The sequence below is a fragment of the Euprymna scolopes genome, chromosome 14, assembly GCF_053919585.1.
Source record: "Euprymna scolopes isolate OS-2025 chromosome 14, ASM5391958v1, whole genome shotgun sequence".
NCBI lineage: Eukaryota > Metazoa > Mollusca > Cephalopoda > Sepiida > Sepiolidae > Euprymna > Euprymna scolopes.
Window position 1 is genome coordinate 17,560,588 of NC_136495.1, and position 24,458 is coordinate 17,585,045.

At 30.5% G+C, this 24,458-nt stretch overlaps 1 protein-coding gene across 1 annotated transcript in view; it reads right to left on the reverse strand.

Moving 5' to 3' along the window:
- LOC145292879 (adapter molecule Crk-like) overlaps nt 1–19,720 on the reverse strand; it is a 193,993-nt gene extending 174,273 nt beyond the window's left edge. Inside the window, exon 1 of the mRNA XM_080138998.1 lies at nt 19,554–19,720. Coding sequence (XP_079995124.1) covers nt 19,554–19,588 — 35 coding nt within the window. The 5' untranslated portion in view covers nt 19,589–19,720. The remainder of the gene's footprint in view (nt 1–19,553) is intronic.
- Nucleotides 19,721–24,458: the final 4,738 nt, after the last annotated feature.

Genomic DNA, 24,458 nt, shown 5'->3' on the forward strand with positions numbered 1-24,458 from the left:
GTAAAATTGTTAGTGAGGATTGACATGTGAAGCATTTTTCAGTTTAGTTCTTTATGATCCAAAATATATTCCACACCCTCAATACGTTATAGCGACATGAACCATGATAAGAATAGTAGTTTGACTGCGAAAAATATTTAAAAAAAACTTTCTGAGATGCTAAAGAAAGATATGGACAATTTTTACTTGCCTCCCTATAAATGTTTTTAATGTGGGGAAAATCCAACTTCCTAAGGGGCAGTCTGAATAAAAATTGCTTCAGATCAAATGGATTTCTCCTTCACTAACCAATGACAGAAAAGGTAAAGTGTACTATTAGAACAAATACTACACTTTGCTCGTAGAGAAAAAGGCTGAGAAAATTGAAACTCAATTATTTTTCACAAAGATTCCTTAAAGTGACAATTTATGATTTCTGAATTTTTGAGATGAGGATTGATTATTTGGATTAATCAGACTACTGTTCTCATTTTGAGTGTTATTTTCACGTTTCAGTCAATATAACCTCCAACTTTTAGATGTATCTTGCTGAATTCTGAAATCTGTGTGTCAAACTCTGGAATTTGCACGGAATTTCAAACAAAACCATTTATTTAATTCACGGGGGTAGCATGTTCCCGTTCAGTCAGCCATGGCCGGGTATAAATCATAAATAATTCGCAATTGTATTTTGAGTATCACCCGCATTGAGGATTGAAACTTTAACTTTCAAAAAGTATAACTTATAACTGAATTTTACCAAGTACTTTATCCATGAAGTAATTTCTATGTAAATCCGTTCAATCTTAGCTATTTAAGGTTAAAGGTGGAATGCTTCAAGTTTGCAGATGTATGTGTTTAGCATTATCTGATCTTTGGCTTTTTTTCTACCTTGAAAGGACTTGATTCTCTTTTTTTTAATGTTTTCTCTTCTGCTGAAATTAAGTATTTTTATATTCAACTAAGTTTTATGGATTTTTTTATGTCACCTATTTAATTAAAACAGTTTGTTTTCTTTAATGCTCGTGTACATTTATACACAGAAAAATAATTTAAAAAAACTTAGATTACTTTGGAATTAATTATTTAAAATAAATTGCAACAACTAACAAAGCTTTCAAGTTAATACATACATTTATTATTTTTAAAACTAAATTTGGTGACAATTTATATTTGCTATCTAAATAAATTTTTCTAAATCTTAAAATTTTACCTGTCGTAAAAGATAAAGATGAAAAACAATGTAACCATCTCAAATTACTGAGTAATATAAAATTGTTTGACCAATCTACGTTCCACTTTTTCGTTTATTCATTTCATTATATAACTAGTTTTGAATGAAGAATTCATTTTCATACTTATACAAGATTAAATTCCTTGATTTTGAATACACTATATAAAATAACTGTAGAAGAATTGGCAATAACCGAAATAGGGGGGGGGGAATAAAGAGCTTATCTCGGATACGTCTGTTGTTGTGTTTCGGGCCGAGTGGAAGAGAGTTCCAAGATGGCACCTATGGGTTTTTATTGGCGTCAACCCCATGCAATTCTTTGGGTTCAACCTTTCCTATATATATATATATTACCGGCCGCTATAAAGGCATGACACTGGGAAGCAGTCAGGCAGTGTCCTGCAGATTGTGTGTAGGTGGTTCTGGCGGTTGGATTGTTCTTTGTGACAAACCACGAATCTGCGAGAAGTGAGTTTTCTTCTGCCTTTTTTTCTGTCTCCTTTCTCTACAGTCATTACAGCCAAGAAATCTCTCTTCTAGAGGTGGGCAGTGCAGGGCGAAACTTACTATTTCCTATCTTTGTTCCTGGTTTTTGCCTACTACATTTTGCTACAATAACCTTTTGTTATTTCTTTCCTAATAAAATCTGACTATACTCATCGCTATATGAGGGAGAGAGAGCACCAGAAAATAAATGTTTCACAAGTGACGGAACAGTCCTTAAATTCGTCCACGCAATTCTGAACACTACCACCGAATCGACATGCAACACCACAAACAATATCATTGAATAGGCATACACGGTCCCAAGCAGCACCAAAAACAAACAATCTTGCCGAATTGACATGCCACGATATGAAATGCAATAACACAAGACACGTTTTCAAAGCAGTGTATTTCAACTGCTGAATCACTTATTGACTTGTTTTTTATCACCGTTGGGTGAAACTAAATCGTCACTTTGGGGGTAAGATGGGTGTAGTTCATTAGTAAACTTGATTTGTAAAGGTGCTGGGTTCACTTTTCACTGCAGGTGGGCCCCGACTCATACTCTAGTGCGCATGTTCGCCACAGTAAATTTCCTCAACATTGAAAGAAATTAAATAACACCATGACAAGATTTTTCTCCAAATTACCAAAATGTTAAAGATTAATTTTTTTCTTTTACATAAAAACAAAGACTACAGCTTTATTAATTGCTATCCAAATGATGAGTAATTTTTGCTAGTTAGAAACAAATATTTTTATTTTTTAATAAGTCCATATTAACTTGCCTCCACATGAGGGTCAATTTTTTTTTTTCTTCATCAAGGCAAGTGTTATGAAATGACACAGTGTACATGGCATGATGATAGTGAGAGAAATGCACTGGAACATCCATATGATTCCTTAGGTCGCATTTATACAAGTAGCTGTCATCTATCCAATGTCTCACACGAATCATGAAGTATCAAAACTTAAAGCCTTCTGTCATTTCGACTGAGATAGGCGTGGGGAAAAAAAAAAAAAAAAAAAAAAAAATCGAACTATCAGTGAAATGTCGTTTTGTTTTTCTGATTTTGGTTACAAGAACTACGATAGCAGATTTTGCAATTCTTGACGCCATGTAAGAGTTGGAACACGTGGTGTCCTTTGTGAGTGGCTTTTTGGCTCTAAATGCAAAGAGTTGAGGCAGCGATCATCAACCTTGTTTAGACCAAGTGGTTTGCAAATTGATTCAAATCTGGTAAAATCAAGTCTTCATTTGACCAAGTCAATGAGTGCAAAGTGACAAGGTAAACATCCACTGCTGAATCTGCAGGAGAGGAGTGCATGATACTTATGCAGAACCAGACTCTTTCAGCATAAACACCTCATATTCCATATTTTTATAAAGTTGTCGACTTACTCTGCTTAACATTACGTATAGGATTTTTTTTTTTTTTAATAGAAATCATTTTTATTTAGCCCACCGGATTTATTTAGCCACCGGATAAACTTTATCTAAGACCTGCACAAGTCAAACGACAACTTTAATACAAAAAGAAAATATTTTTTCTTAAAATGATTCGTCTTTTCTATTGAATTAGAAAATAAAAGATTCATTCCAAATCGTATTTAAAAAGGTTTTTATAATTGAAGCTTTCTTTTTTTAATTTCATAAATCAAAAAAGAATATTTTTTTATACAAAAATTTAATTTCAGCATGTTATAAAAGATCTTTCTCTTTAAACACTAATCAAAGTATTTTATAATTAGATAAAAGCAAGATTAATCAACAAAAACTAATTTTTAATTTATTTTAGATTTTTAAAATTGAACTTCCATCAGAAAATATTTTCTATAATAAATGCAAATTTGAAAAAAAAAAATAAAATAAATAATATATATATATATATATTATATATATAGTAAATTATAAAAATATATATGGCAATTAAGCTACACAGAATATTCCGCATTTCATCCATGCTAGGATTCGTCAGGCTTATTGTCTCGCGTTTTTATATACGCACATTCTATTGAGCTTTTAGTTAGCCAATCAGCTTCCTAGTTTCCACCGCTCCCTTCCTAATCAGCCAATAGGCAGGTACTTACAGGACAAAAGCCCAGTTGACCTTGGGTTCAACCTTTCCTATATATATATATATATATATATATATATATATATATATAGAGAGAGAGAGAGAGATGTTAGATTTTAAAAGTTGAACCTAAATAGCACTTAAGTTGCTGTTTAACTTTGATTCTTACTGAAAATGCTTGTTATTGAAATTATGTACTTCACTAAAGTTTATTTTGTAAATAATGAGATCCTGCCCAGACAACTGAGAAAATAAACATTTTGCAATTATAACCAGAAAAAAAAATATGTGAAAGGGAATAATTATTTTTTTTTAAAGAAAAATAAGTGATGCCTTTTCTCTTCCCTGCAATCTCTTTCCCAGAAGAGACGTTGCGAGCTTGTCTGTTCTTTCATTATTTTCATGGCAAGCGCTTGACTAAACTCTAATCTATGACACCCCCCCTGCTTAACTTTCACAAAAATAAAACAAAAAACACTTGACTAGCTAAAACCATTATAAACGATTTCCCCACTATCTGTGCCTAAATCTAAACGCAGATTCCATCTTTCCCAGAACTGCCCACCCATGGAACACTGTTCCAGTGGCCTGCTTCTCGGTTGAATAAAATATGGTAGTCTTCAAATCCAATGTAAACAAGTTCTTTTTGAACCGTCCTCATAAATAATAATCAAATACCCAATTTATACCATTAATGATTACTACATCACCACCTTACATTCATTAACCCTTATTCTTGAGTAGCCTTCAGGCCTTGATAAATGGTGACTTCCAAGAGCCAGAGATGGCTCATGTTGCCGGGTTCAAATCTGTCAACTGGTGTTAATTGTGACACCCTGCACTGAAGATTCCCAAAAGGATGAAACACTAGTGTCTGTAGGTTATTATCGTAAAAAATAATTTATACATATATATATATATCAAACGTCTGGTTTGTTCCAAATTGATAAACTAGAAATTTACACGGCTGTTTTTCATGAAATTTTATAAGAGTGACTGTTTATCATCTAACTGTGTTTTTAAATGTTAAAAAGTAAAAAATATTACTAAATTAAAAAAAAACAAAAAAAAAACTATTATGCGACATCGTTTCTTTTCGGTGACCATTTTGAAATGACGAAAATTGACAATTCTGACTACATGTGCGTATAAAACAAACTGTTTTTTTAACAATCGTTAAAAGAGTAACACAGAAATTGTTAAATTTAAGAAATAAAGCATAAGTAAAAAAAATTATTTGTACTTATGCATTTAATGAACCAGACATAACTCAGCTTGCGACTCGGATTTCTCCGGAACATGACATCCACAGAAGAAAGAAACAAACAATTCAATCGGTGGATGCGGGTTCCTCCCAGGCATAACATTAAAAAAAAAAGAAATCTACTCGCCGGGGATCGCAATATATATATATATACCCCCAAAACCTCGAAAGCCGTTCTTAACATGTGGGTGGGGTGTATTCCTAAAGCAGTTAACATGAGGAGGATGAGGTGTTTATAATACGCTGAGGCAAGTCATAAAAATTAACGAAGTTGCTATTATTTATTGCAAAAAATGCTAAAACTTTATTTTTGTTAGGTGAAAGTACAGATAACCCAGTCGGTTTCTAATTTGTGGAAAATCTAGCATCTGAAAAAAAAAAAAAAAAAAAAAAACGGTACTCTGGATACTAACAAAAATAAAAATTGCCTCAGTCTACTGATCGAGGAAAAAAACGGTGAAGTGTGCTTCACCTTCTGCTTTCTCCCCGTCTCTTAATAACTCTCTCCATGCATCTCTCCCTCTCTCTCAATCTATCTCCATCCATGTCTTTGAGCCCCTTTCTCTAATTCCCTCCATCTCTCTCCCCTTTCCTGTCTTGCTCCCTCTGTTTCTAACTCTCCCTCTATCTCCTCCTGTATTTCCCTCACTTTCTCTTTTCTATCTATATATCTTCCTGTCTATCTGTCCATCTCTAATCCCACATCCTATTGTAGTCTCCTCAATTAATTACAGTGATTAAGGCATTGTCAAACATGGATAAATCCTATTTTAGTCACCTAATTTACTTATTGTGAGAATAGAAGTTATTTGGAAATTACTGCTACCTTGAACAGCACCAGGAGTAACTGGTAAAACCTTTCTAATTAACTTGATTTTGGCAGCCATTCGGTGACAAAATGACATAGCCCTTGCTGCATGTGGAATACCTGTGACCTTACTATCAAGTAGAAGAACTACTTATTCTACTTTAAAACTATTAAACATTCAATTTTTCAAAAATCTCATGTTCAACATCCCCAAAACATCCAGTATGGGGGAAAATATTGCAGAAATGCTAACTTATTGTTTGGGATGAATGCACAATGATACGCAAATAATCACTTAAGGCTCTTGGTCGATCTTTGTAAGATTTGCATGGCAATGACAGACCATTTGGGAATGCAGTAATATTGCTTGCAGGAGATTTCAGACAAATGCTATCTGTAATTCTTCAATCAACACCAGCAGATGAAATAAATGTTCCCTCAAATACTCTACTTTTTGTGCCATGTGAAGACATTAAACTCAACTCAAAATATGCATGTCAAGTTGCCGACTGTTCGATCCGCACAAAAACTTTTGCATCACTTGTGGGAAACTGGGCACGGAAAAGTGCTGCTTGATCCGAGTTAAGGGCAACATTCTTTGACTTTTAACTTCTGTAATTTTATTACATCAAAAGAAGAGTTGGTTAAAAAAGGTTTTTCCAGATATTCAAATTAATTATACGACTTCCACTTGACTGAGTAAACGCGCTATTCTTGCAGCTCAATACAAAGACGTCCATGAACTTTACACTATTATTCAACGTAAAATTCTAAGTGAGGTAGTCACATACACATCCATCGACACTGTTGTGGAAACAGATAATGTGGTTAATTATCCAACAGCTAGTGTGTGTGTATATATATATATATATATATATATATATATAAGGTTTTCACAATATGCAAACAAATCCAATTAAAAACTAAAATACTCTTACTGAATTCTGGACAATGCCAGCAAGATACAGCTAGTTCTTTAAATATTTGATGACCTTCCAGAGATGATAAAATGTTATATACATATTTCAGCCAATTGTTTTCATATTGGTTTGTTATAACAATGTTTCGCTTGTATTTTGTAGCTTTCATCTCAGTGATGAACTAGAGAAAGAAAAAAAAAAAACTTGAAGCAAAGTTTTTGTTTTATCAACACCAGATGAGATTTCATCATTGGCAATCAGTGATCTTGCTTCTGCTCAGTCACAGAAGGCCTATCCTCTCACGTTTTATCTTCTGAGAAATAGTTTATTGCTAATTACCTCAGGCGCCTTAACCAGTAAATGCCAATAGGGCTGCTCGTGTATTTTTTAGGTCAGAATGTAGTATAGTGGACTGACTTTTCAAAACTCCATCTTATCCTATGTCTAATCTCCTTAAGAGTTGAAATGTAAACATATTGACCAAGATGAGGAGCACAGTCCAAAACATGCAAATTAAAATGTTTTGATACTTTTAAGAAAAGAGACTCCTGAAAATTATATCAGAATAAAAAACTCAAAAAGTCAGTAATCTTTAAACACTAAAAAAACATTTTTTAAACTTCCTTTTGGTATTTTGTAGTGTTTGGACGATTAATTGGAAAAAAAAATTGGAACTTCTTGGAGGAAATTTGTATTGAAAAATTTGTGACTATTTTCCGATGCCAAAAACGATTCTTTTTTATTGTTTTTATAGGTTAGAACTTAATTTTACATGACTCCTCTTATTTATGAAATGATATTTGATTTTAAACTACCAGAAAAACTTAAATCTATAGATTATTCCCATAAATGTATTTGTAAGTTTGGGAAAATATATGGTCATATTTCATGGATTTTGCAGTAATTCGACCCCCCCCCTTCCCCATAAACTCTATATTCAAAAATTTAAAAGAATCGGAATTAGGAAAAATATTAGAATTATCTCATCACTAGTATTTAGTTTAAGATTTTTTTTTTGTAAAAAAAAAAAAAAAAAAAAAAAAAATCAATAAATACATAATTCAACATTTAATAAAGTTTTTTTTTATACAATAGAATGTAAATATTATGTAAACATTTACTTGATTTCCGTCCCTTTTCTAAAATAATCTGCTTCAAGTTTAATAAATAATCTGCTTCCAAATTAAAAAAAAAATTTTTCATGAAGGATATATCCGGATCAAATTAAAACCCTATAACTTATTAGATCAAACCCAAAATTAATCATGTCAGTCTATATGCATAGAAGAGAAATTGTGATTTTTCTTTTTAGAAATGAATATGGCTGCAAATTTCAATGATTTTGAGACCCTAGTCACAGGACAAAGAAAAGATTGCAATATGTATGTATTCATAGTGATCCATAATCTGTTTTTGACAAGAGATCAAAACTCAAAAATCAAGAACATACCCGGCACAAAACCTGGCCCCTATGCAAACGAGTTCTTCACGCACACCCAAAGTCGACATCTATCCAACTAAATACCTAACTGCACCAATCATGCAGGATGCAACACCACTGGCATTGTGGAGATTCTTCTGGATAAAAAAGAGCTTCATTTATGGCAGTGGAGCACATACAGGAACTGATATTAACAGGATCCTTTGAAGAAGGATACTAGAATTTGTTGCTTTAAACAGCAAAATTATGTAGCACATAGGGGAAAAAAGCCTGTATTGTTCTATTGTTTCTTTTAGAGTAGGTTGGCAAAAACTTGTTTTATTTTTCAAATTATCCTCACTACCTTGAACAAGTTCCGTTTCGAAACGCCTTCCACACCCCTCCCTCACAACCAATTAGGAAATGACAAATTCTAGACGACACTTCGTGACTTTAACAGTCAGCATGCACTTAAGGTAAAAAAGAAAAACAATAGAAATTTTAATTTCAACCAGACAGTATTTTCAGGAAGATTATTGATTTAAACGTTTTTTTTTTTTTTTCATTTTATTTTTTAGTTTAAGACACTTTTCCTAAATTCAAGGTCAAATATTCTTACTGGAAAATAGTTTTTATTTTAAATTATTTTTGTATCAGATGTAAAACTATTTTAACTAAGGCCGAAGGATCTTTTTGGTTATCTTGAACTTTTCAGCTTTAAGTTAGATGATGTTTAAATGTCAACAAACTAAATTGGTTATAGTTTTATAAAACTTTGGTTCAATTAAAATGACCAAACAATACTGCAGTGATTATATTACATTATAACGGTTATGTTTGTTTATTAAATTTTTGGTAATAGTGCACTTATTGATCCGTACTGAAATAATATTTAGAAAGCCATTCTTAACATGGGGAGGATGTTTTGTACCTATTCTGTACTCTACCCTTACAATGTAATAAAAACATACATCAAGACTTTAATTAAACTTGAAAATACTATTAAAAAATAGCGCGGATCAATAAGTGCATTAGCACCAAATTTTTAATTGAACGAAAACTATGAAACTAGAAGTGATTTGGGACATTTTACAGTATAAACCAAACGAAAAGGTAAATGTTACCAACAGCAAGATAAGTTACTCTTCTACCTGGATACGTTTTTCTGGTTTAACTTATTTTAAAGCATTTATTTACTTTGAAACACAAGTAGTGTCAAATGTTAAGCTAGAACAAAAAATATATGATTGACATTAGACGGTCATCTAAGGAGAGGGTCTCGATAATCATTCAAAAATCGATAATTAAACAAAATAGTGGTAGAAACCCACCAATAAATGTCGCGGTGACATACTTAAAAAGAGAAAAAAAAAAAAGCTTGGCAATCATCACCAGACTTAAGCTTACAGTTTTATTGACCCCCTTTTTATAATTTTTTTTTTATCTTTTAAGCACAAAACTGCGAATAAAATATAAAAACTCGTAATTTCTCTTTTTAAAGTGGGTTGTTTATCTTCTTTATGGAATATACTTCCAAAATAAACTATTAAAGTTGTTTAAAAAGTAATAGAAATATTTTTTATTTAAAAAAAAAAAAAAAAAAGTGTTTACAAAGTGCCTGCGCGCGGTTCATGCGGCCATGTTTTTTACCTAATGAAATCAATTGAATTTTACGAGTTAAATTTTTTTCAATTTTTAAACTTTAAAAATCTATCAAAATTTTTCTAATGGTCCAATTTTTACGATATTTTCAGGTTCAATGTGAAATTTTATGCTCTTTCCAATAAACCGAATATAATATTCTAGACAAGCGTTTTTTTTAAATTCACCCCCTCATTTTGAAATGTCTATTCAAATAAAAATAATTTTCTAACCTCAAATTTATATATCACAAATTGAAAATAAAAGATCAATAAATAAAATAAGCTAATTTAAAACAAACAAAAAAAGAACAGTTATTTGCAAATTTACCTGTAAAGTCCAAAGTTTAAGACCTTTTCTTTTTAAACCACGTTGAATTTTTTTTTTTTTAGTGAAACCTTATAATCTTGTTATATTGCACAGGAAATTTCGTAGAATTACGATAATTTTTTTGTATTATTTCAATTTTTTTTTTTTTTTTTTTAGATATTTAAAAAAAAAAAATAAATAAATAAAATTTCACTCCATAAAGAAGGAATAAAATATATTAATTCAAAAACTCATGTATTTTATTTAAGAAATAAATAAATAAATAAATGAATAAAAAATTCGAGTATTTTTTTTTTAAAGGCAAAAACTGATAAGTAAAATGTGATTTTTTTTTTTAAACTATGGTGACACATTTCTTCACGCACAAGGCTAGACGGCTAACGCGTATGTGTTGTTTTTACGTCCTTTTATCCATCCATATTTCAAAATAGGTAGAAACATCGCTTCGCTAATACCGTAACAATGTTTATGTAATGCCGGTCTTTTCAAATAATTATTTTAAAAAATTCTTTTATTTAAAAAATACATGGAATATAAAATATAAATATGGACAAATTCTCATAAATGAAGAATGGAAGCATCCATTGATTAGTATTTTATATAGGTAAATGATTTTTTTGAATTTATATATATTTATTATTTTTAGATTAAGTTAAAATTCGTTGAATTTCGTGAAATCTTTCTTAAACAAAACAGATTAAAAAAAAAAAAAAAATATTGTATATTTTTCGATAAACCCTTTTATTATTTTAAAGTTTGGTCTTTGCTCCTTTTTAAAAAAAAAAGGGAGGGTTTAAATTACATTATTCATATTGTTATAAGCTTCCAAAGATAGGGAGTATTTAATTACTCCTTTTTTAATGGCGAATTCTGACACTCCTAAAGTGTCGTTAACAAACAAATCAAATCTTACAATTGTTAAACACAAATCATAAGTAGAAAAGTAAATTTTCTTGCTTTTGGTAACAGTTATTTGTTGCTTATTTGTTCTTGTCGACCCCCTTTTTTCTTGCATAAACAAAGCATCAACAGAAAAAGTTCAAAGGTTGAAGACATTGCTAATTGGAATTATAATAAAGTGTTTAAAGAAAGAGGATGTATAACAGTAAAAACAAATAAATAAAAAATATGGGTGATCTAGTGGAATAGTTCAAAATTCTAAACCAGACATTTTGATTACTAACTCTAATAAAATCGAAATTTAAAGATACATAAACATTGCTAAAACAATTTTCTTTTGTCACAATACACTAGAATTACTGCAAAGAGAAAAGTCAATTCCATTGGCGAATAAACAGAAAATGTGACAAAGATTAACACATTAAAATAATGAACTCGAATATCTTAGTTAAGAAAAAGAAAAACTTTTTTTAAGGCAAACAAATTGAATTGAGACATACCAAACTAGTTGGCTCATTTACACTTTTCAAAAACTGATAAAACTTTTTTTTTCTTTTAGTTTTATAAATTAAGAAATTCCACAATTTATAAACAATTAGAGTTTTGTAATTTTAAATTAAGAAATTAATCAACAGCTTAAAATTGTTCAGTCCTTCTCTAGGTGTGTCAGACATTTCGGGAAAAATAGTGAATAATTCCACCCCATCTTTCCAAGCTTATAATTCCTCGAAAAATATAATTCAAGCCCTAATTTTTTTTTTCAATTAAAAGAGCAAGGACCAAGGTTTCATTAAAAAAAAAAAAAAAAAAGAAAAAACAAACAACGTGGTTTAAAAAAAAAGGTTTTAAACTTCGAACTTTACAGGTAAATTTCTAAAAAAACACTTTTTTTTTAATTTGAATATATTATTCATTGACCTTTTTTCTTCGATTTGTGATATATAACACTTTGGTGAGTAAATTAATTATTTACTTTTTAATAGACACTTGAAAATGGGGGGGTGAATTTAAAAAAAAAAACGTTTGTCTAAAATATTATATTCGGTTTATTGGAAAGAGCATAAAATTTCCCATTGACCCTGAAAATATCGTAAAAATAGAACCAATAGAAAAATTGATAGATTTTTAAAGTTTAAAAATTGAAAACTAAAATCATTAAAAATATTTAAAAATAAAATTCATTACTGTTTTTTTTTTTTTAAAATATTTCTATTACTTTTAAAACAACTTTAATAGTTTATTTTGGAAGTATAATCCATAAAGAAAATAAACAACCCACTTTTAAAAGAGAAATTACGAGTTTTTTTATATTTTATTCACAGTTTCGTGTTAGGGGTGTCAAAAATTCCTACAAAAATTCTGATACACCTCCTTCTCTTCCGGACACCTGTTGATGTATCCGACTTAAGAATATTGAATTCACAATTGGAGATAGCAAGAGAATCTTCTAACGGGATTTTCTGATCTCACAAAGATGAAAAAAAAAAAATACGGTTCACATTATTAGAAGATATGGTAGAAGCGTTTTTTTTTTTTTGTTTTTTTTTTTTGCATCCTTTTTTATTAATGGGAATTGGGGGGGGGTCATGAAGCTTTTGTGAATAATCAAGTAAATAAAAAATGCACTTTGTTGTTAAAAAAGTATAATAAAAAAAAAATCCATAGAATAACAGTACTTAAGTACTTAGTCCAGAGTATCGGTGGGAATCTAAAATCGGTCCTGGAAATGACCGAAGTAGTTTGCGATTTCTTTTCTTACGAAATTTTTTAGAGACTAAATTAAAAATAACCTTCGCATACTTAGTGTCATTTGCGTTCTTTTTTTTTTTTTTCGCGAACTTAAAATCATAATCGTTTCGGCCATTTCCAAAACTTTGTATTTTCTGTCAATACTAACAATAAGTACAACATTCTATGGATACCTATTCATTAAAATATTACAAATATTTACTTTTTAATAAAAGTTAATTGAATAGTTTCTTTAACAGTTGTCTTAAATCTTACAGTTGTTAAACACAAATAAAGTCGCACATCAACGAAACAAACGCTAAAAAAGGTTTGAAAAGTTTCTAAATATGCGAGTGTCAAGCGAGGAGGGATGAAGAGAAAAATATGTAGGACAAGAAAACTTCGTCGTGTACGAAATATTAGCTGATATTTGAATCATTTATTTTTAGATTACTCTTATTTATAAATCAAAGAACTTCGTTACGTATATATAAGTTTACAAAACACATACAACAATGACAGCTGCTATTTTTTTTTTTTTTTTTTTTTTGATACGTGCTTTTTACACAAGATTATTACGAACAAGTCGAAGTGGTGGTAGTTTTTTTACTAAGTGCTTTGGGAATCTGTCTTCTTGGGGGTCCATGACACAAATTTGGGTGACGCTTATTATCAGAATCGTTCAAATAAAATAATGTGCTAACCCCGCCCCGGGTTGGTTAACTGTTAAATCTGACATAAAATATTTTGCTTCAGAAGAATTTTTTTTTTTTTTTTTCACTGGATATTTTTAACTTTTTAGCCTAAAAAATAGGTTAAAAAGGACAGAAAGAAATTGTTGAATGAATCAATTCGTTACACACAAGTGGAAAGCAATTTTGAGATATACCAGATATTCGTAAGGTTACCGTAAAAGCAAAAGTGAATGTCATAGGTTGAATTTTAGGGTACCCCCCGCCCCCCGCCCCAGAGGAGGAGGTGTGTTTTATTAAGGAAATTGTTTCTCACAAATTCATACACGCATTTTATTCATGGAAATAAGTCTTTGTTTTTCGGTGAAGATACAGAATAGTTAACAAAAAGTCCAATTTTCATTTTAAAAATGGATTTCTATAAATCCGATGGGTGTGAGACAGTAGACACTGAGACAGTAAAAATTTACCAATTCTTTTAATTCTTTATTAAAAAATATTGAAAAAAAAAAAAAAAAAATGCAAACGATATATTTGGATATTAAAAAAAAAATGCAAAATTTAGTCTACGATGCATTTGAGTTTTTCGTAAACAAGTCAGCCATTTTAATCTTAATAATTAAAATTATTTTGTGGCTGTTTGAAACTTGAAAGAAACTTTGAAACATTCAAACTAAAAACAAACAAAATTATGACTTTAAAACTAATAAATGTTAATATATTGAAAGTGTTTTTAAATGTTTTTTACAATACAGCCAATGATTTCATGAATAGAGATTAAAACGACCAAAGAAAATGCGTTATAGTTTTATTACAATTTGATTAATAACAAAAACAATGTTGTAAAAATTAACTTCACGCATACTAGTCAAAATTCAAAAATGAAAGAAGAAAAAAAACCGGACATCAACGGATTAATTAATTCTTAAGAATTAAAGAGTTGTAATAAAACAAAAAAATGAATAAAACAAAAGGCGGTAAAACAAAAAAATTGATGAGTTTTAATTTTTTTTTTTTTTTTAATTCACGCATTGTTAAAAACACTGACATTATCAACATTAAAACTTAACATAAATGTCAGTGTTAAATGTTTAACAAACTTCAATTATTCCACACATTTTTAAAAACTAAACATTTTGACATTTAAAAACAAAAAAAAACATCTCTGACGTCATCAGAGGGCGCGGTATTTGTTTTTATATAGACAAATTATAGATTAACCTGCTAATTGTTGGATGCATTTTTTTTCTTCTTAATCCTGAAATTTTAAACTGAAACTATAATTGCTCAAAAATAATTAGTAATTATTTCTATCAAAAGCAAGAACCGATAGTTCAACATTAACAATAAACACTATTCAATTGTTAGTTTCAGAATCTGGAATAAAAATGAATTCTTTTTTTATGATGCATTATTTTCGCCTACTATTCTCATCCTGATTGTTCGTTTCACATCTCGTCTGGTATAATCTTCAACCTTTTCGAATTTTAGAATCCGTACCCTTTAGTTAATCCTGTGGTGGGGTAGGGTAGATTATTCTTATTTCGTCAGCCATAGGCGTGTAGAAGAGTTAATTTACGTTACTCTTCGTTATCATCTATCATTAAAACCATTGAAACTATGACGCCATGAGTTGGTTGTTCAAAAAAATTCAAATTATCAGTTTTTATCTTAAAAAAATCTTAAACTGAAGGCTATTTTTCTGTTTGTTAGTCTTCGAAGTCGAGAATGAAAATTGAAATGTGAAATGTTTTGGAAACGAGTGAAGTTATTAAGTGCTAGGAATTCAAAAAGTGACGGGGCAAGGGCTCTTTGTTTTGACAATCCAAACTTTCAACATATGGTTTCATGAGTATCCATACGATTTGCGAAAAAGAAATTTTTTTTATAATAAAAACTTAATATATTATATTTATGGTGCTAGTGCACTTACTGATCCGCGCTATTTTTTTAAATTGTATTTCCAAGTTTAATTAAAGTTTTATGATATGTTTTCTATTCAATTGTAAGGTTAAAGTACAGAATAGGTACAAAACACCCTCCCCTCCCAATGTTAAGAATGGCTTTTTAAATAATGACGTTATTATTTCAGCACGGATCAATAAATGCATGACAGCAATTTGTTTTCATTTTAAGAGTTCTGTCGAATTAACAAAGCCTCCCTCTTCATGGTAAGAATGGCTTTCTAAACTGCATTGGGAATGTCTTACTGCAGTAGTGCCGGAGATTATATATATATATATATATATATATATATATATATATATACACACACATACACTCGGAGGACGCATGTATTAACTAAGAATTTAATAATATAACGGTTGCTGTAATAAAATAACGGTGCTAATGCAGAGTGATCCGCGCTATTTTTTAAATCGTTATTTCCAAGTTTAAAGTTTTGTTTTTTTATTCAATTGTAAGGTTAAAGTATAGAATAGGTACAAAACACCCTCCCCTCCCCATGTTAAGAATGGCTTTTAAATAATAACGTTATTATTTCAGCACGGATCAATAAGTGCACTAGTACCATATTTATTAGAAAGCGAAACCTCCCTCATTCGAGACACCCATAGCAATATTGTTTCCGTGTTGCAATTGAGAATCACAGTAACACGTGTGCATCCTTGAATGGATTTACTTGCTTAATCAAGCATTCATCAAAACAAAACAAAAAAAAAAAAAAACAGAAAGTAGTAATAAAAAATAAACTTATACTAATCAGTGAACACGTAAAAACAAAACTTCTTTGAAAAATAAGTTTTGTTAAAAAAAAAAAATTTTTTTAAACTGAAATCGATAGTTAAAAATATATAAATTAAAATGTAATCATTTTATTTATATTATTTGTACGCTTGTTTGTTATTTTGACGTTTCAGTCGATGGAACCTCATATCGTCTGCGGAAGCATTTTTTTCGAATTTGGGAAAATGTGGAATTTCGAAATTAACCCTACAATCCACGAGGGTAGATTGTTTTCATTTTGTCAGCCATAACGGAAAAGTTTTGATTTTCTTTTTGTTGTTATTTTATTAGTAGTAGGATTGAACCTTCAATTGCTTGTTAACGCTTTTAAGCGTTACATCGGCCGAAACGTCGTACAAATTACGACGAGAACAATCGAAATAATCAATCGTCATAAGAAAATGACGCAACGTTGTAATTTCCTGTATCCAATATTGTGACTAATCTTCATAATTATAAATAACTTTTCTCGCGAAGAAAATATGTAAACATTAAAACAATAGTTTCATTATCAAAATAAGATTTTAAGTTTGGATCATATGACATGAAGTGTTCAGATTGGAATTTTGTAAACAAATTGTATCATATGTCGGCGGACCTGTACAAGAGTGCTCACCCTCTAAAAATGCGTGTTTTACACCTTTTTAAAAACTTTTAAGGCGATTATCATTAGATTACAGACTTTTAGTATTATATTAACAGAAAAAAATTTAGGAGGGGTTTACTTTCTCGGTATAACGTTCTACCGACGTGTGACGTGATTAGAACCCTTTAAGAGTCATTAATTTTTTTTTTTTTTTTCAAAATAGTTTCAGATAATGATTAAGTTTAATCTATGATAATCGTTGGAAAAACGCTTAAAAGGGGTGAAAAACGCGCATTTTTATGGGGTGGCCACTCTCGTACAGGTTCGCACACATATATAACCATGATATGCCATCGGTACCTTCGGTTTTACGGAAACACTGAAATCTCAACCCACAATGGATAGCCTACCAAATGTAACAGATGCTTCAATGTTGTCATACGTAATAAAATAAAAATTAGTTCATATAGTTCTGGTCGATTCTTATAGGAATCAAGTTCCAGAGCAAAATGAAGTTGAATATTTAAAACTTTAAAATTCTTAATTTTGGTACCGATACAGATTTTGGAGCGGACAAAACCGATTTTTATGGTTAAAAAGCTGATTCGGCTCAAAATCTGTAGCAATAATAACATTTGTAATGGAGGGAGCTCTAAGTATATAAATTGCCAGATCAAAGTTGTATCTTATTTCAATTTCGAAAAAAAATCGATTAAAACGTTTTACTTTAGTTAGTTTTAAGGGATCAAGAGATTCCCTCCTGGAGGAGCTAACACATGATTCCATTATGTATATGAGTGTTAGTTGAAAATGTTTAGTTGTAAGTTCAATCCCAATGGAAAAACTGCTTAATTAGAGAGCTATAAATACACATTTCTGCCTTCAGAATAAAAAAAAAACAAAGATCGTACCAGACAATTTATTCCAACCATAACTAGTCTTTCAGGTTTGATGTGCCAAGTTTTATTTTTTAAATTCTTATGTCAATGTCACCAGTTGCCTTTAGAAAAATATGAATCCATTAAATTTAGATTAGTTGAGTTAGACTAAAGTCAAGTTTTGGTCGGGAAACTAGTCTAGGAGAAGGACTGTATTGTTCTCAGTCCTCATGGGCATCTAATTACATAAGTACAGGTAAAGTTTTATAAATATTTATATAAACAAATCACAGTATCTTAGAAATAAATCATAAAGAGTTTAAAAACTTTTTGGTTCTTTTGCAGTTTAGGAACTGTGCCGAAATAAAAGTTATTTAGAACCCCATTCTTAACATGGGAAGAAGGGACTGCTTTCACCTAACAATTGGGGTATGTTTTACTGTCCACAGTCCTTCGAAAACGTGGTCAAAGAAAAAAAAAATCAAATATAACAAATAAATGTTACCAAAGGTAGGTTTTTAGTGTTTTTACTAAAATGTTTAATCGGTTCGACAAACAAGCAAGTTCACAGGGTACGCGACCACAAGAAAAAATAGCCGCGTAACAAATTACATTGTGACCACTTCTTGTGGTCGCGTACCCTTTGAACTTTTGTGTTTATAGAGATGACTAAACATTTTACATTAAGTAAAAACACTAAAAACCTAAGCAGTTAGGTAGAAGACAGTAACTTGTCTTGCCTTGGTAATATTTGTTATATCATGCCCGGAACTTTAATCCGGATTAAATTAAGAGTCAAATAGTTTTGGGTGCTCCTACAGAATTTGAACCGAACTAACTTTTTCCTAAACCTTAGGTTAGGGCTAAAAAAAAAAAAAAAAAAAAGTGATTACATTTCTTATACCGCGCGATTTTTTAAATTGTACTTTCAAGTTTAACGATATCTTTATTAAATTGTTAAGTGAAAGTAGTACAAAGTTACAAAACATCCTTCCCTCCTCATATTAAGATTGGTTTTCTAAGTGTTATTTCAGCGCAGTACAATAAGTGCAGAAATAAAAAAAATAGTACTGTTCAAACTGTGTAGAAGAAGTGCCTATTATAAAATAAAATAGAATCTGTCTTTTATATCATTTCTGCGATAGATTAATACGCTACTGCAGTTCACGGACTAAACTGAAATAACATTTAGAAAACCATTTCTTAACACATGAGAAGGGAGCTTTGTTAACTATTCTCTACTTTCACTTATCAATTTAATAAACAAAAGATTCGGCAAAAATAAAATTTAACATGAAAATTCTATCTAAAAAAGGGTACGGATCGGAAATCGCAGAAATACCGAAATTAATTTTTAAAATGTGAAAGAAAATCAGGGTCTGTGTCCGTAATGCACTTACTGATCCGCGCTATTTTTTTAAATCATATTTCCAAGTTTAATCAAAGTTTTATGATATGTTTTTTTATTCAATTGTAAGGTTGAAGTACAGAATAGGTACAAAAACAAAACACCCTCCCCTCCCAATGTTAAGAATGGCTTTTTAAATAACATTATTTCGGCACGGATCAATAAATGCATGACAGCAATTTGTTTTCATTTTAAGAGTTCTGTCGAATTAACAAAGCCTCCCTCTTCATGTTAAGAATGGCTTTCTAAACTGCATTGGGAATGTCTTACTGCATTAGTACCGGATATATATACACACACACATATATACACCCGGAGGACGCATGTATTAACTAAGAATTTAATAATATAATGGTTGTTGTAAATTATCTAATACAAATTAAAAAATACAATGACAGCTTTAAAAAAAAGTTTACATTTTAGTTAAAACATGTTCAATAAAAAATAATGACCTACCTGTTTTTATCTTCTGGGTCGAAATCCCCAGCCATTTTTGAAAGTTTTTTAAATAAAAACTTCAAATAAAAGTTTTAAAAAAAAAAAAAATTAAGTTAAAGAAAAAGAAATTTTTTTTTTTTTTTAATTCATAAAATGGTAAAAACTTTTTGTTAAAAAAAAAAAAAAAAATGGTACAAGTAGTATTTTTTCCTTCACACTTTGTCGAAGGTTTACATGTGAGAAACAGCCGCTGTTTTGTTGTTTTTAATTTATTTCTTTAACTTTTGTTTTAGTTCTTTTAAATCCAAGAAAGTCATAGATGACACCCAGGCCCGTGTGTTTGTTGTCGATGATATTCCTTGTCTATTGCCGTAACCAATGGTAGAAAAAGTTGGACATTTTGTCGGTCCGTTTCTTTTTTGGGTGTTTTTATTTTATTTATTTTTTTTATCTCCAGACTTATTACTTTATGCCAATTCTCAAAATGGCGGTATGACGAAACGATACAAGCAGTACAACAATTCTCTTTCCTAAATCACGAACAAGTGTCATTAAAAAATAATCAATCTTTTTTTATAACAATTTTATTTTTCATAAAACATTACATTTATTTATCATCACTTTTAAAAATATATTTATTTTATTTATTTTCTTTTTATTCTGATACACATTATTATTAACCAATAGGATTTAAACATGTTAGTAAGCCCGAGACTTGTTTTAAAGCAAACTTCCGCTTCGTACTTAAACGTCTAGTTTATTATTTTCAATGTTAGCGTCACTATCCTGAATTAGCACTGCTTCATAAAAAATTTTTAAAAAAATAATAGATGCTCAAATTTTTCTTTGCACTGTCGTAAAAGTGCAGATTAGTTAAAAGTCTAGAAATCGTAAACAACAATAAATGACATACGGAACGCAGTAGAATTTAATTATCTACCGATCTGTATACTTTTAACGTGCTGAAACCGTTTTTATTTATATATGAAAAAAAATATCTTTACGATACGCGAGAAAAAAACGGCAGCCTTCCCTTAACACTGACACCAAACACTTGGACTTGCGATTAGTGGTAGAGTAAACTTTTTTTTTTTTCCTACTATTTTTAGCACATTAAATGCATGTATACAGGTGGATAGGAAATTTGGGTTTGTATTACTGTACACATAGATTCGAAAAAGTTGTCAAAAACAAATATATAACAAATAAATGTTATCAAAGGCAAGATAAGTTACTTTTCTACCAAACTGGATATATTTTTGGTGTTTTTATTCAATGTAACATGTTTATTCAGCTCGAAAAACATACAGTGTTTACCGATGTATTGGAAAATTCAAAATGGTGGCCGACTCTCTCTTAAACACGGTAAGTTCGAGAAAAGGTGTTATAAATAATAAACTAGACAAAATACTATTAAAAAACACCGAATATATATCAAGTTATGTCACGGTAACAATACATATATTGAGCGAATTTCTAACAGTATTTTGTCTAGTTTATTATTTATAACACCTTTTCCCGAACTTACCGTGTTTAAGAGAGAGTCGGCCGCCATTTTGAATTTTCCAATACATCGGTAAACACTGCATGTTTTTCGAGCTGAATAAACATGTTACATTGAATAAAAACACGAAAATTATATCCAGTTTGGTAGAAAAGTAACTTATCTTGCCTTTGATAACATTTGTTATATATTTGTTTTTTTTGACAACTTTTTCGAATCTATGTGTACAGGAAGTAATACAAACCCGGAAATTTATAACAATGGCTAACAAAACAAATAAATGTTACCAGAGACAAGATAAGTTACTCTTCTATCTACTTGTTTTTGTGTAAAGTGTTTTTTTTTTTTTTTAACTTGAAAACAAAAGCAATGTAAAGTCTTTTGGGGTTTGTATTACTGTACACATAGATTCGAAAAATTTGTCAAAAAACAAATATATAACAAAGGTACTCATGCACTTATTGATCCGTGCTGAAATAATAACGTTATTATTTAAAAAGCCATTCTTAACATGAGAGGGAGAATGTTTTGTACCTATTCTGTACTTTAACCTTACAATTGAATAAAAAAAACATATCATAAAACTTTAATTAAACTTGGAAATACGATTTAAAAAATAGCGCGGATCAGTAAGTGCATTAACACCCAAATAAATGTTATCAAAGGCAAGATAAGTTACTTTTCTACCTAACTGGATAATTTTTAGTGTTTTTATTTAATGTAACATGTTTATTCAGCTCGAAAAACATACAGTGTTTACCGATGTATTGGAAAATTAAAAATGGCGCCTGATTCTCTCTTTGGCACGGTATGTTTGGAAAAAGGAGTTAAAAATAAAAAAACTAGACAAAATACTGTTAGAAACTTGCTCAATATATGTTACCGTGACATAGGCTGACATATATTCGGTGGGTTTTTAACAGTATTTTGTATAGTTTTTTTTATACAATTGAGAATGACAACTGATCTAGAAGCTTTTTTTTTTTTTTTACAAGGTGGTCGCCACTTATCAAGGCCCGGAAGCCACTCAGGGATAAGAGTTATTGCAAGTACAGTACGTTAGTGTGGGGATTTAATAAAGTGTCTACTTAAGGGGGTGGTTCATCAGGAATTTGTTTACGTTGGACTTGACATCCAGGTTGTTGTCAGGTGGGAAGCAGGCAGATGGAACAGAGTTCCACAGGCATGCAGTTCTAAGAAAGAAGCTTTGTACATAGAATCTACGTTTTGATTTAGGCACAGATAAAGAGTGGGGAAAATTTTTGACAGTGGATTCAGCTAGACAGGTGTTTTTCGTCAAAGATTAGCTTAATAGTAGAGATACCTGATTGAACTAGACTCTACTGCAATCACACATATTTGCATGCCATACAAATTCTGGTGACAAAAGGGCTCACTTTGATAATTGTGAATCTGACACTATACAGAATACAAATAGACTAAAGGAAATTAATGTCGGAAACAAAATCACCAAACTCAACATTACCAGACCTGCACTAAACAAAAACAAATATGGCCCATATATTATTTTAATTGGAATTCATTATTGAGATGAGTATTATTTATATTAATTTATTTATTGCGGACTATTATTCTCATCTTTATTAGTTGTTGTTGAGACGACAATAACTACGGATGGCAGTGATTGCTGAGAATGCAGTTAGGAGATTCGAAGTTCCTATCCATTGCGGTTACTACCTGACGAAGGCCAGAGGAATAGTTGGCCGAAACATCGTGAAACAACAACTAATAAAGATGAGAATAATAGTCCGCAATAAATAAATTAATATAAATATGGCCCACTTCAAACTAAATTGAGCAGAACTATAAGAACGCCTTCATAGTAAAAAGACTGATCTTATCCCATAGATTCTAACACCATCACACACTATAAATCAAAAACAAAACATACAACAAATATACACATACAATTAAACAGAGGGAATGCTATAATACTGCATATAATATTCACCTTTGCTTACCTGGGAGTGAATATAACTGTTACCAGTCTGGCGCTCTGTTGAATAAAGCTGCTACCATGCCCACTCCATCGTTTGGCTTTGCTTTTTAACTAAATACTAACAATTATTATTTCACTTGTTGAAACCCAATGATGTCATTTGCACAATAGTATTTGGGATGTTTTTTTTTCCTAGAAGATTTAACAAACCAAAAGAATGGGGTTAAAAAAATAAATGCACAATAAATAAATGCTACCAAAGAGCAGCTAATTTACTTTTCTACCTATTTGAATAAGTTTTTATTTGTATTTTCATTTATTTAAACCTGTTTTTAGTTAAGAATAAAGGTAGTGTAAAACTTGTTGAATTAGCACAAAAAACAAAATGGTGGTCTCATTCGAGTCATAGTCGAACCTTAATAATCGCTCAGAAATCGAAAATTAAGCCAAATAATTGTAGAACATTACATTTTTGCATGATTGATGACATCTATTGGATGTGTTTCTATCAATATTTTGTTTAATTTTCGATTTTTGAGCGATTATCACGGCTTGAATAAGACCACCATTTCATTTTCAACTTGACAGGTCTTACATTACCTTCATTTTTAGGTTAAAAAAAACAAAACTTTAAAATAAATTAAAACACAAATAACTTATCCAGGTAGGTAGAAGAGTAAATTAGCTTTGTTAACATTTGTTGTGCATTTTTATTTTTTTTTCACCCCTGCTTTTTTGCTTTGTTAGCTATCCTGGAAAATCACTGTATTTGTTATCAGTATATGCGTTTTCAGCCAAAGTGGCCTTCAAGAGATTGTCATCAATCATGATCAACAGAACTGAAACTTGGTTCCTGAGGAGAATTTTGAAGACATCCTGAACAAAAAAGAAAACAAGCAAAAAGGTATGACAAACGCAGAAAGGTCTGTAATAAGAACAGTACGAAAAAGCAGACTAGAACAGATTAGTTTGACGAGAAAGATCGTGCGTAGAGAAAGCAGAGGATTACAGCGAGAAACAGATGTTGACACTGAATATTTTGGCAACATCAAAAATGATGAGCAACAATGAATTCATGAATTATTCGAGGGAGATGGTGAGCCATAGCCGTCAATGTCAGTACCAGGCAAGACATCACTTGATGATGATGATGATGATGATGATGATGATGATGATGATGTACGTTTTCAGCATCCCAAATTCTCTTTTCCAAACTTTTCAAAATACCATTATTATTCTATTTGTAGGTTTTTATTTAAAAAAAGACAATTTTTTTAATTCACCCCAAACAAGGCACATTACCACTGAGACGTAAGGTGCCAGATTTGTAGAGGATATCCAAAGTGAGGAGTTGTGTAGCAAGATGCTTCTTCACATTACATTTAAAATTATGCAGGTCGACACAGTTAGGGAGCAGGGGGGAGATTCCAAAGGCTAGCAGTTCAAGGAAAGAAGGTAT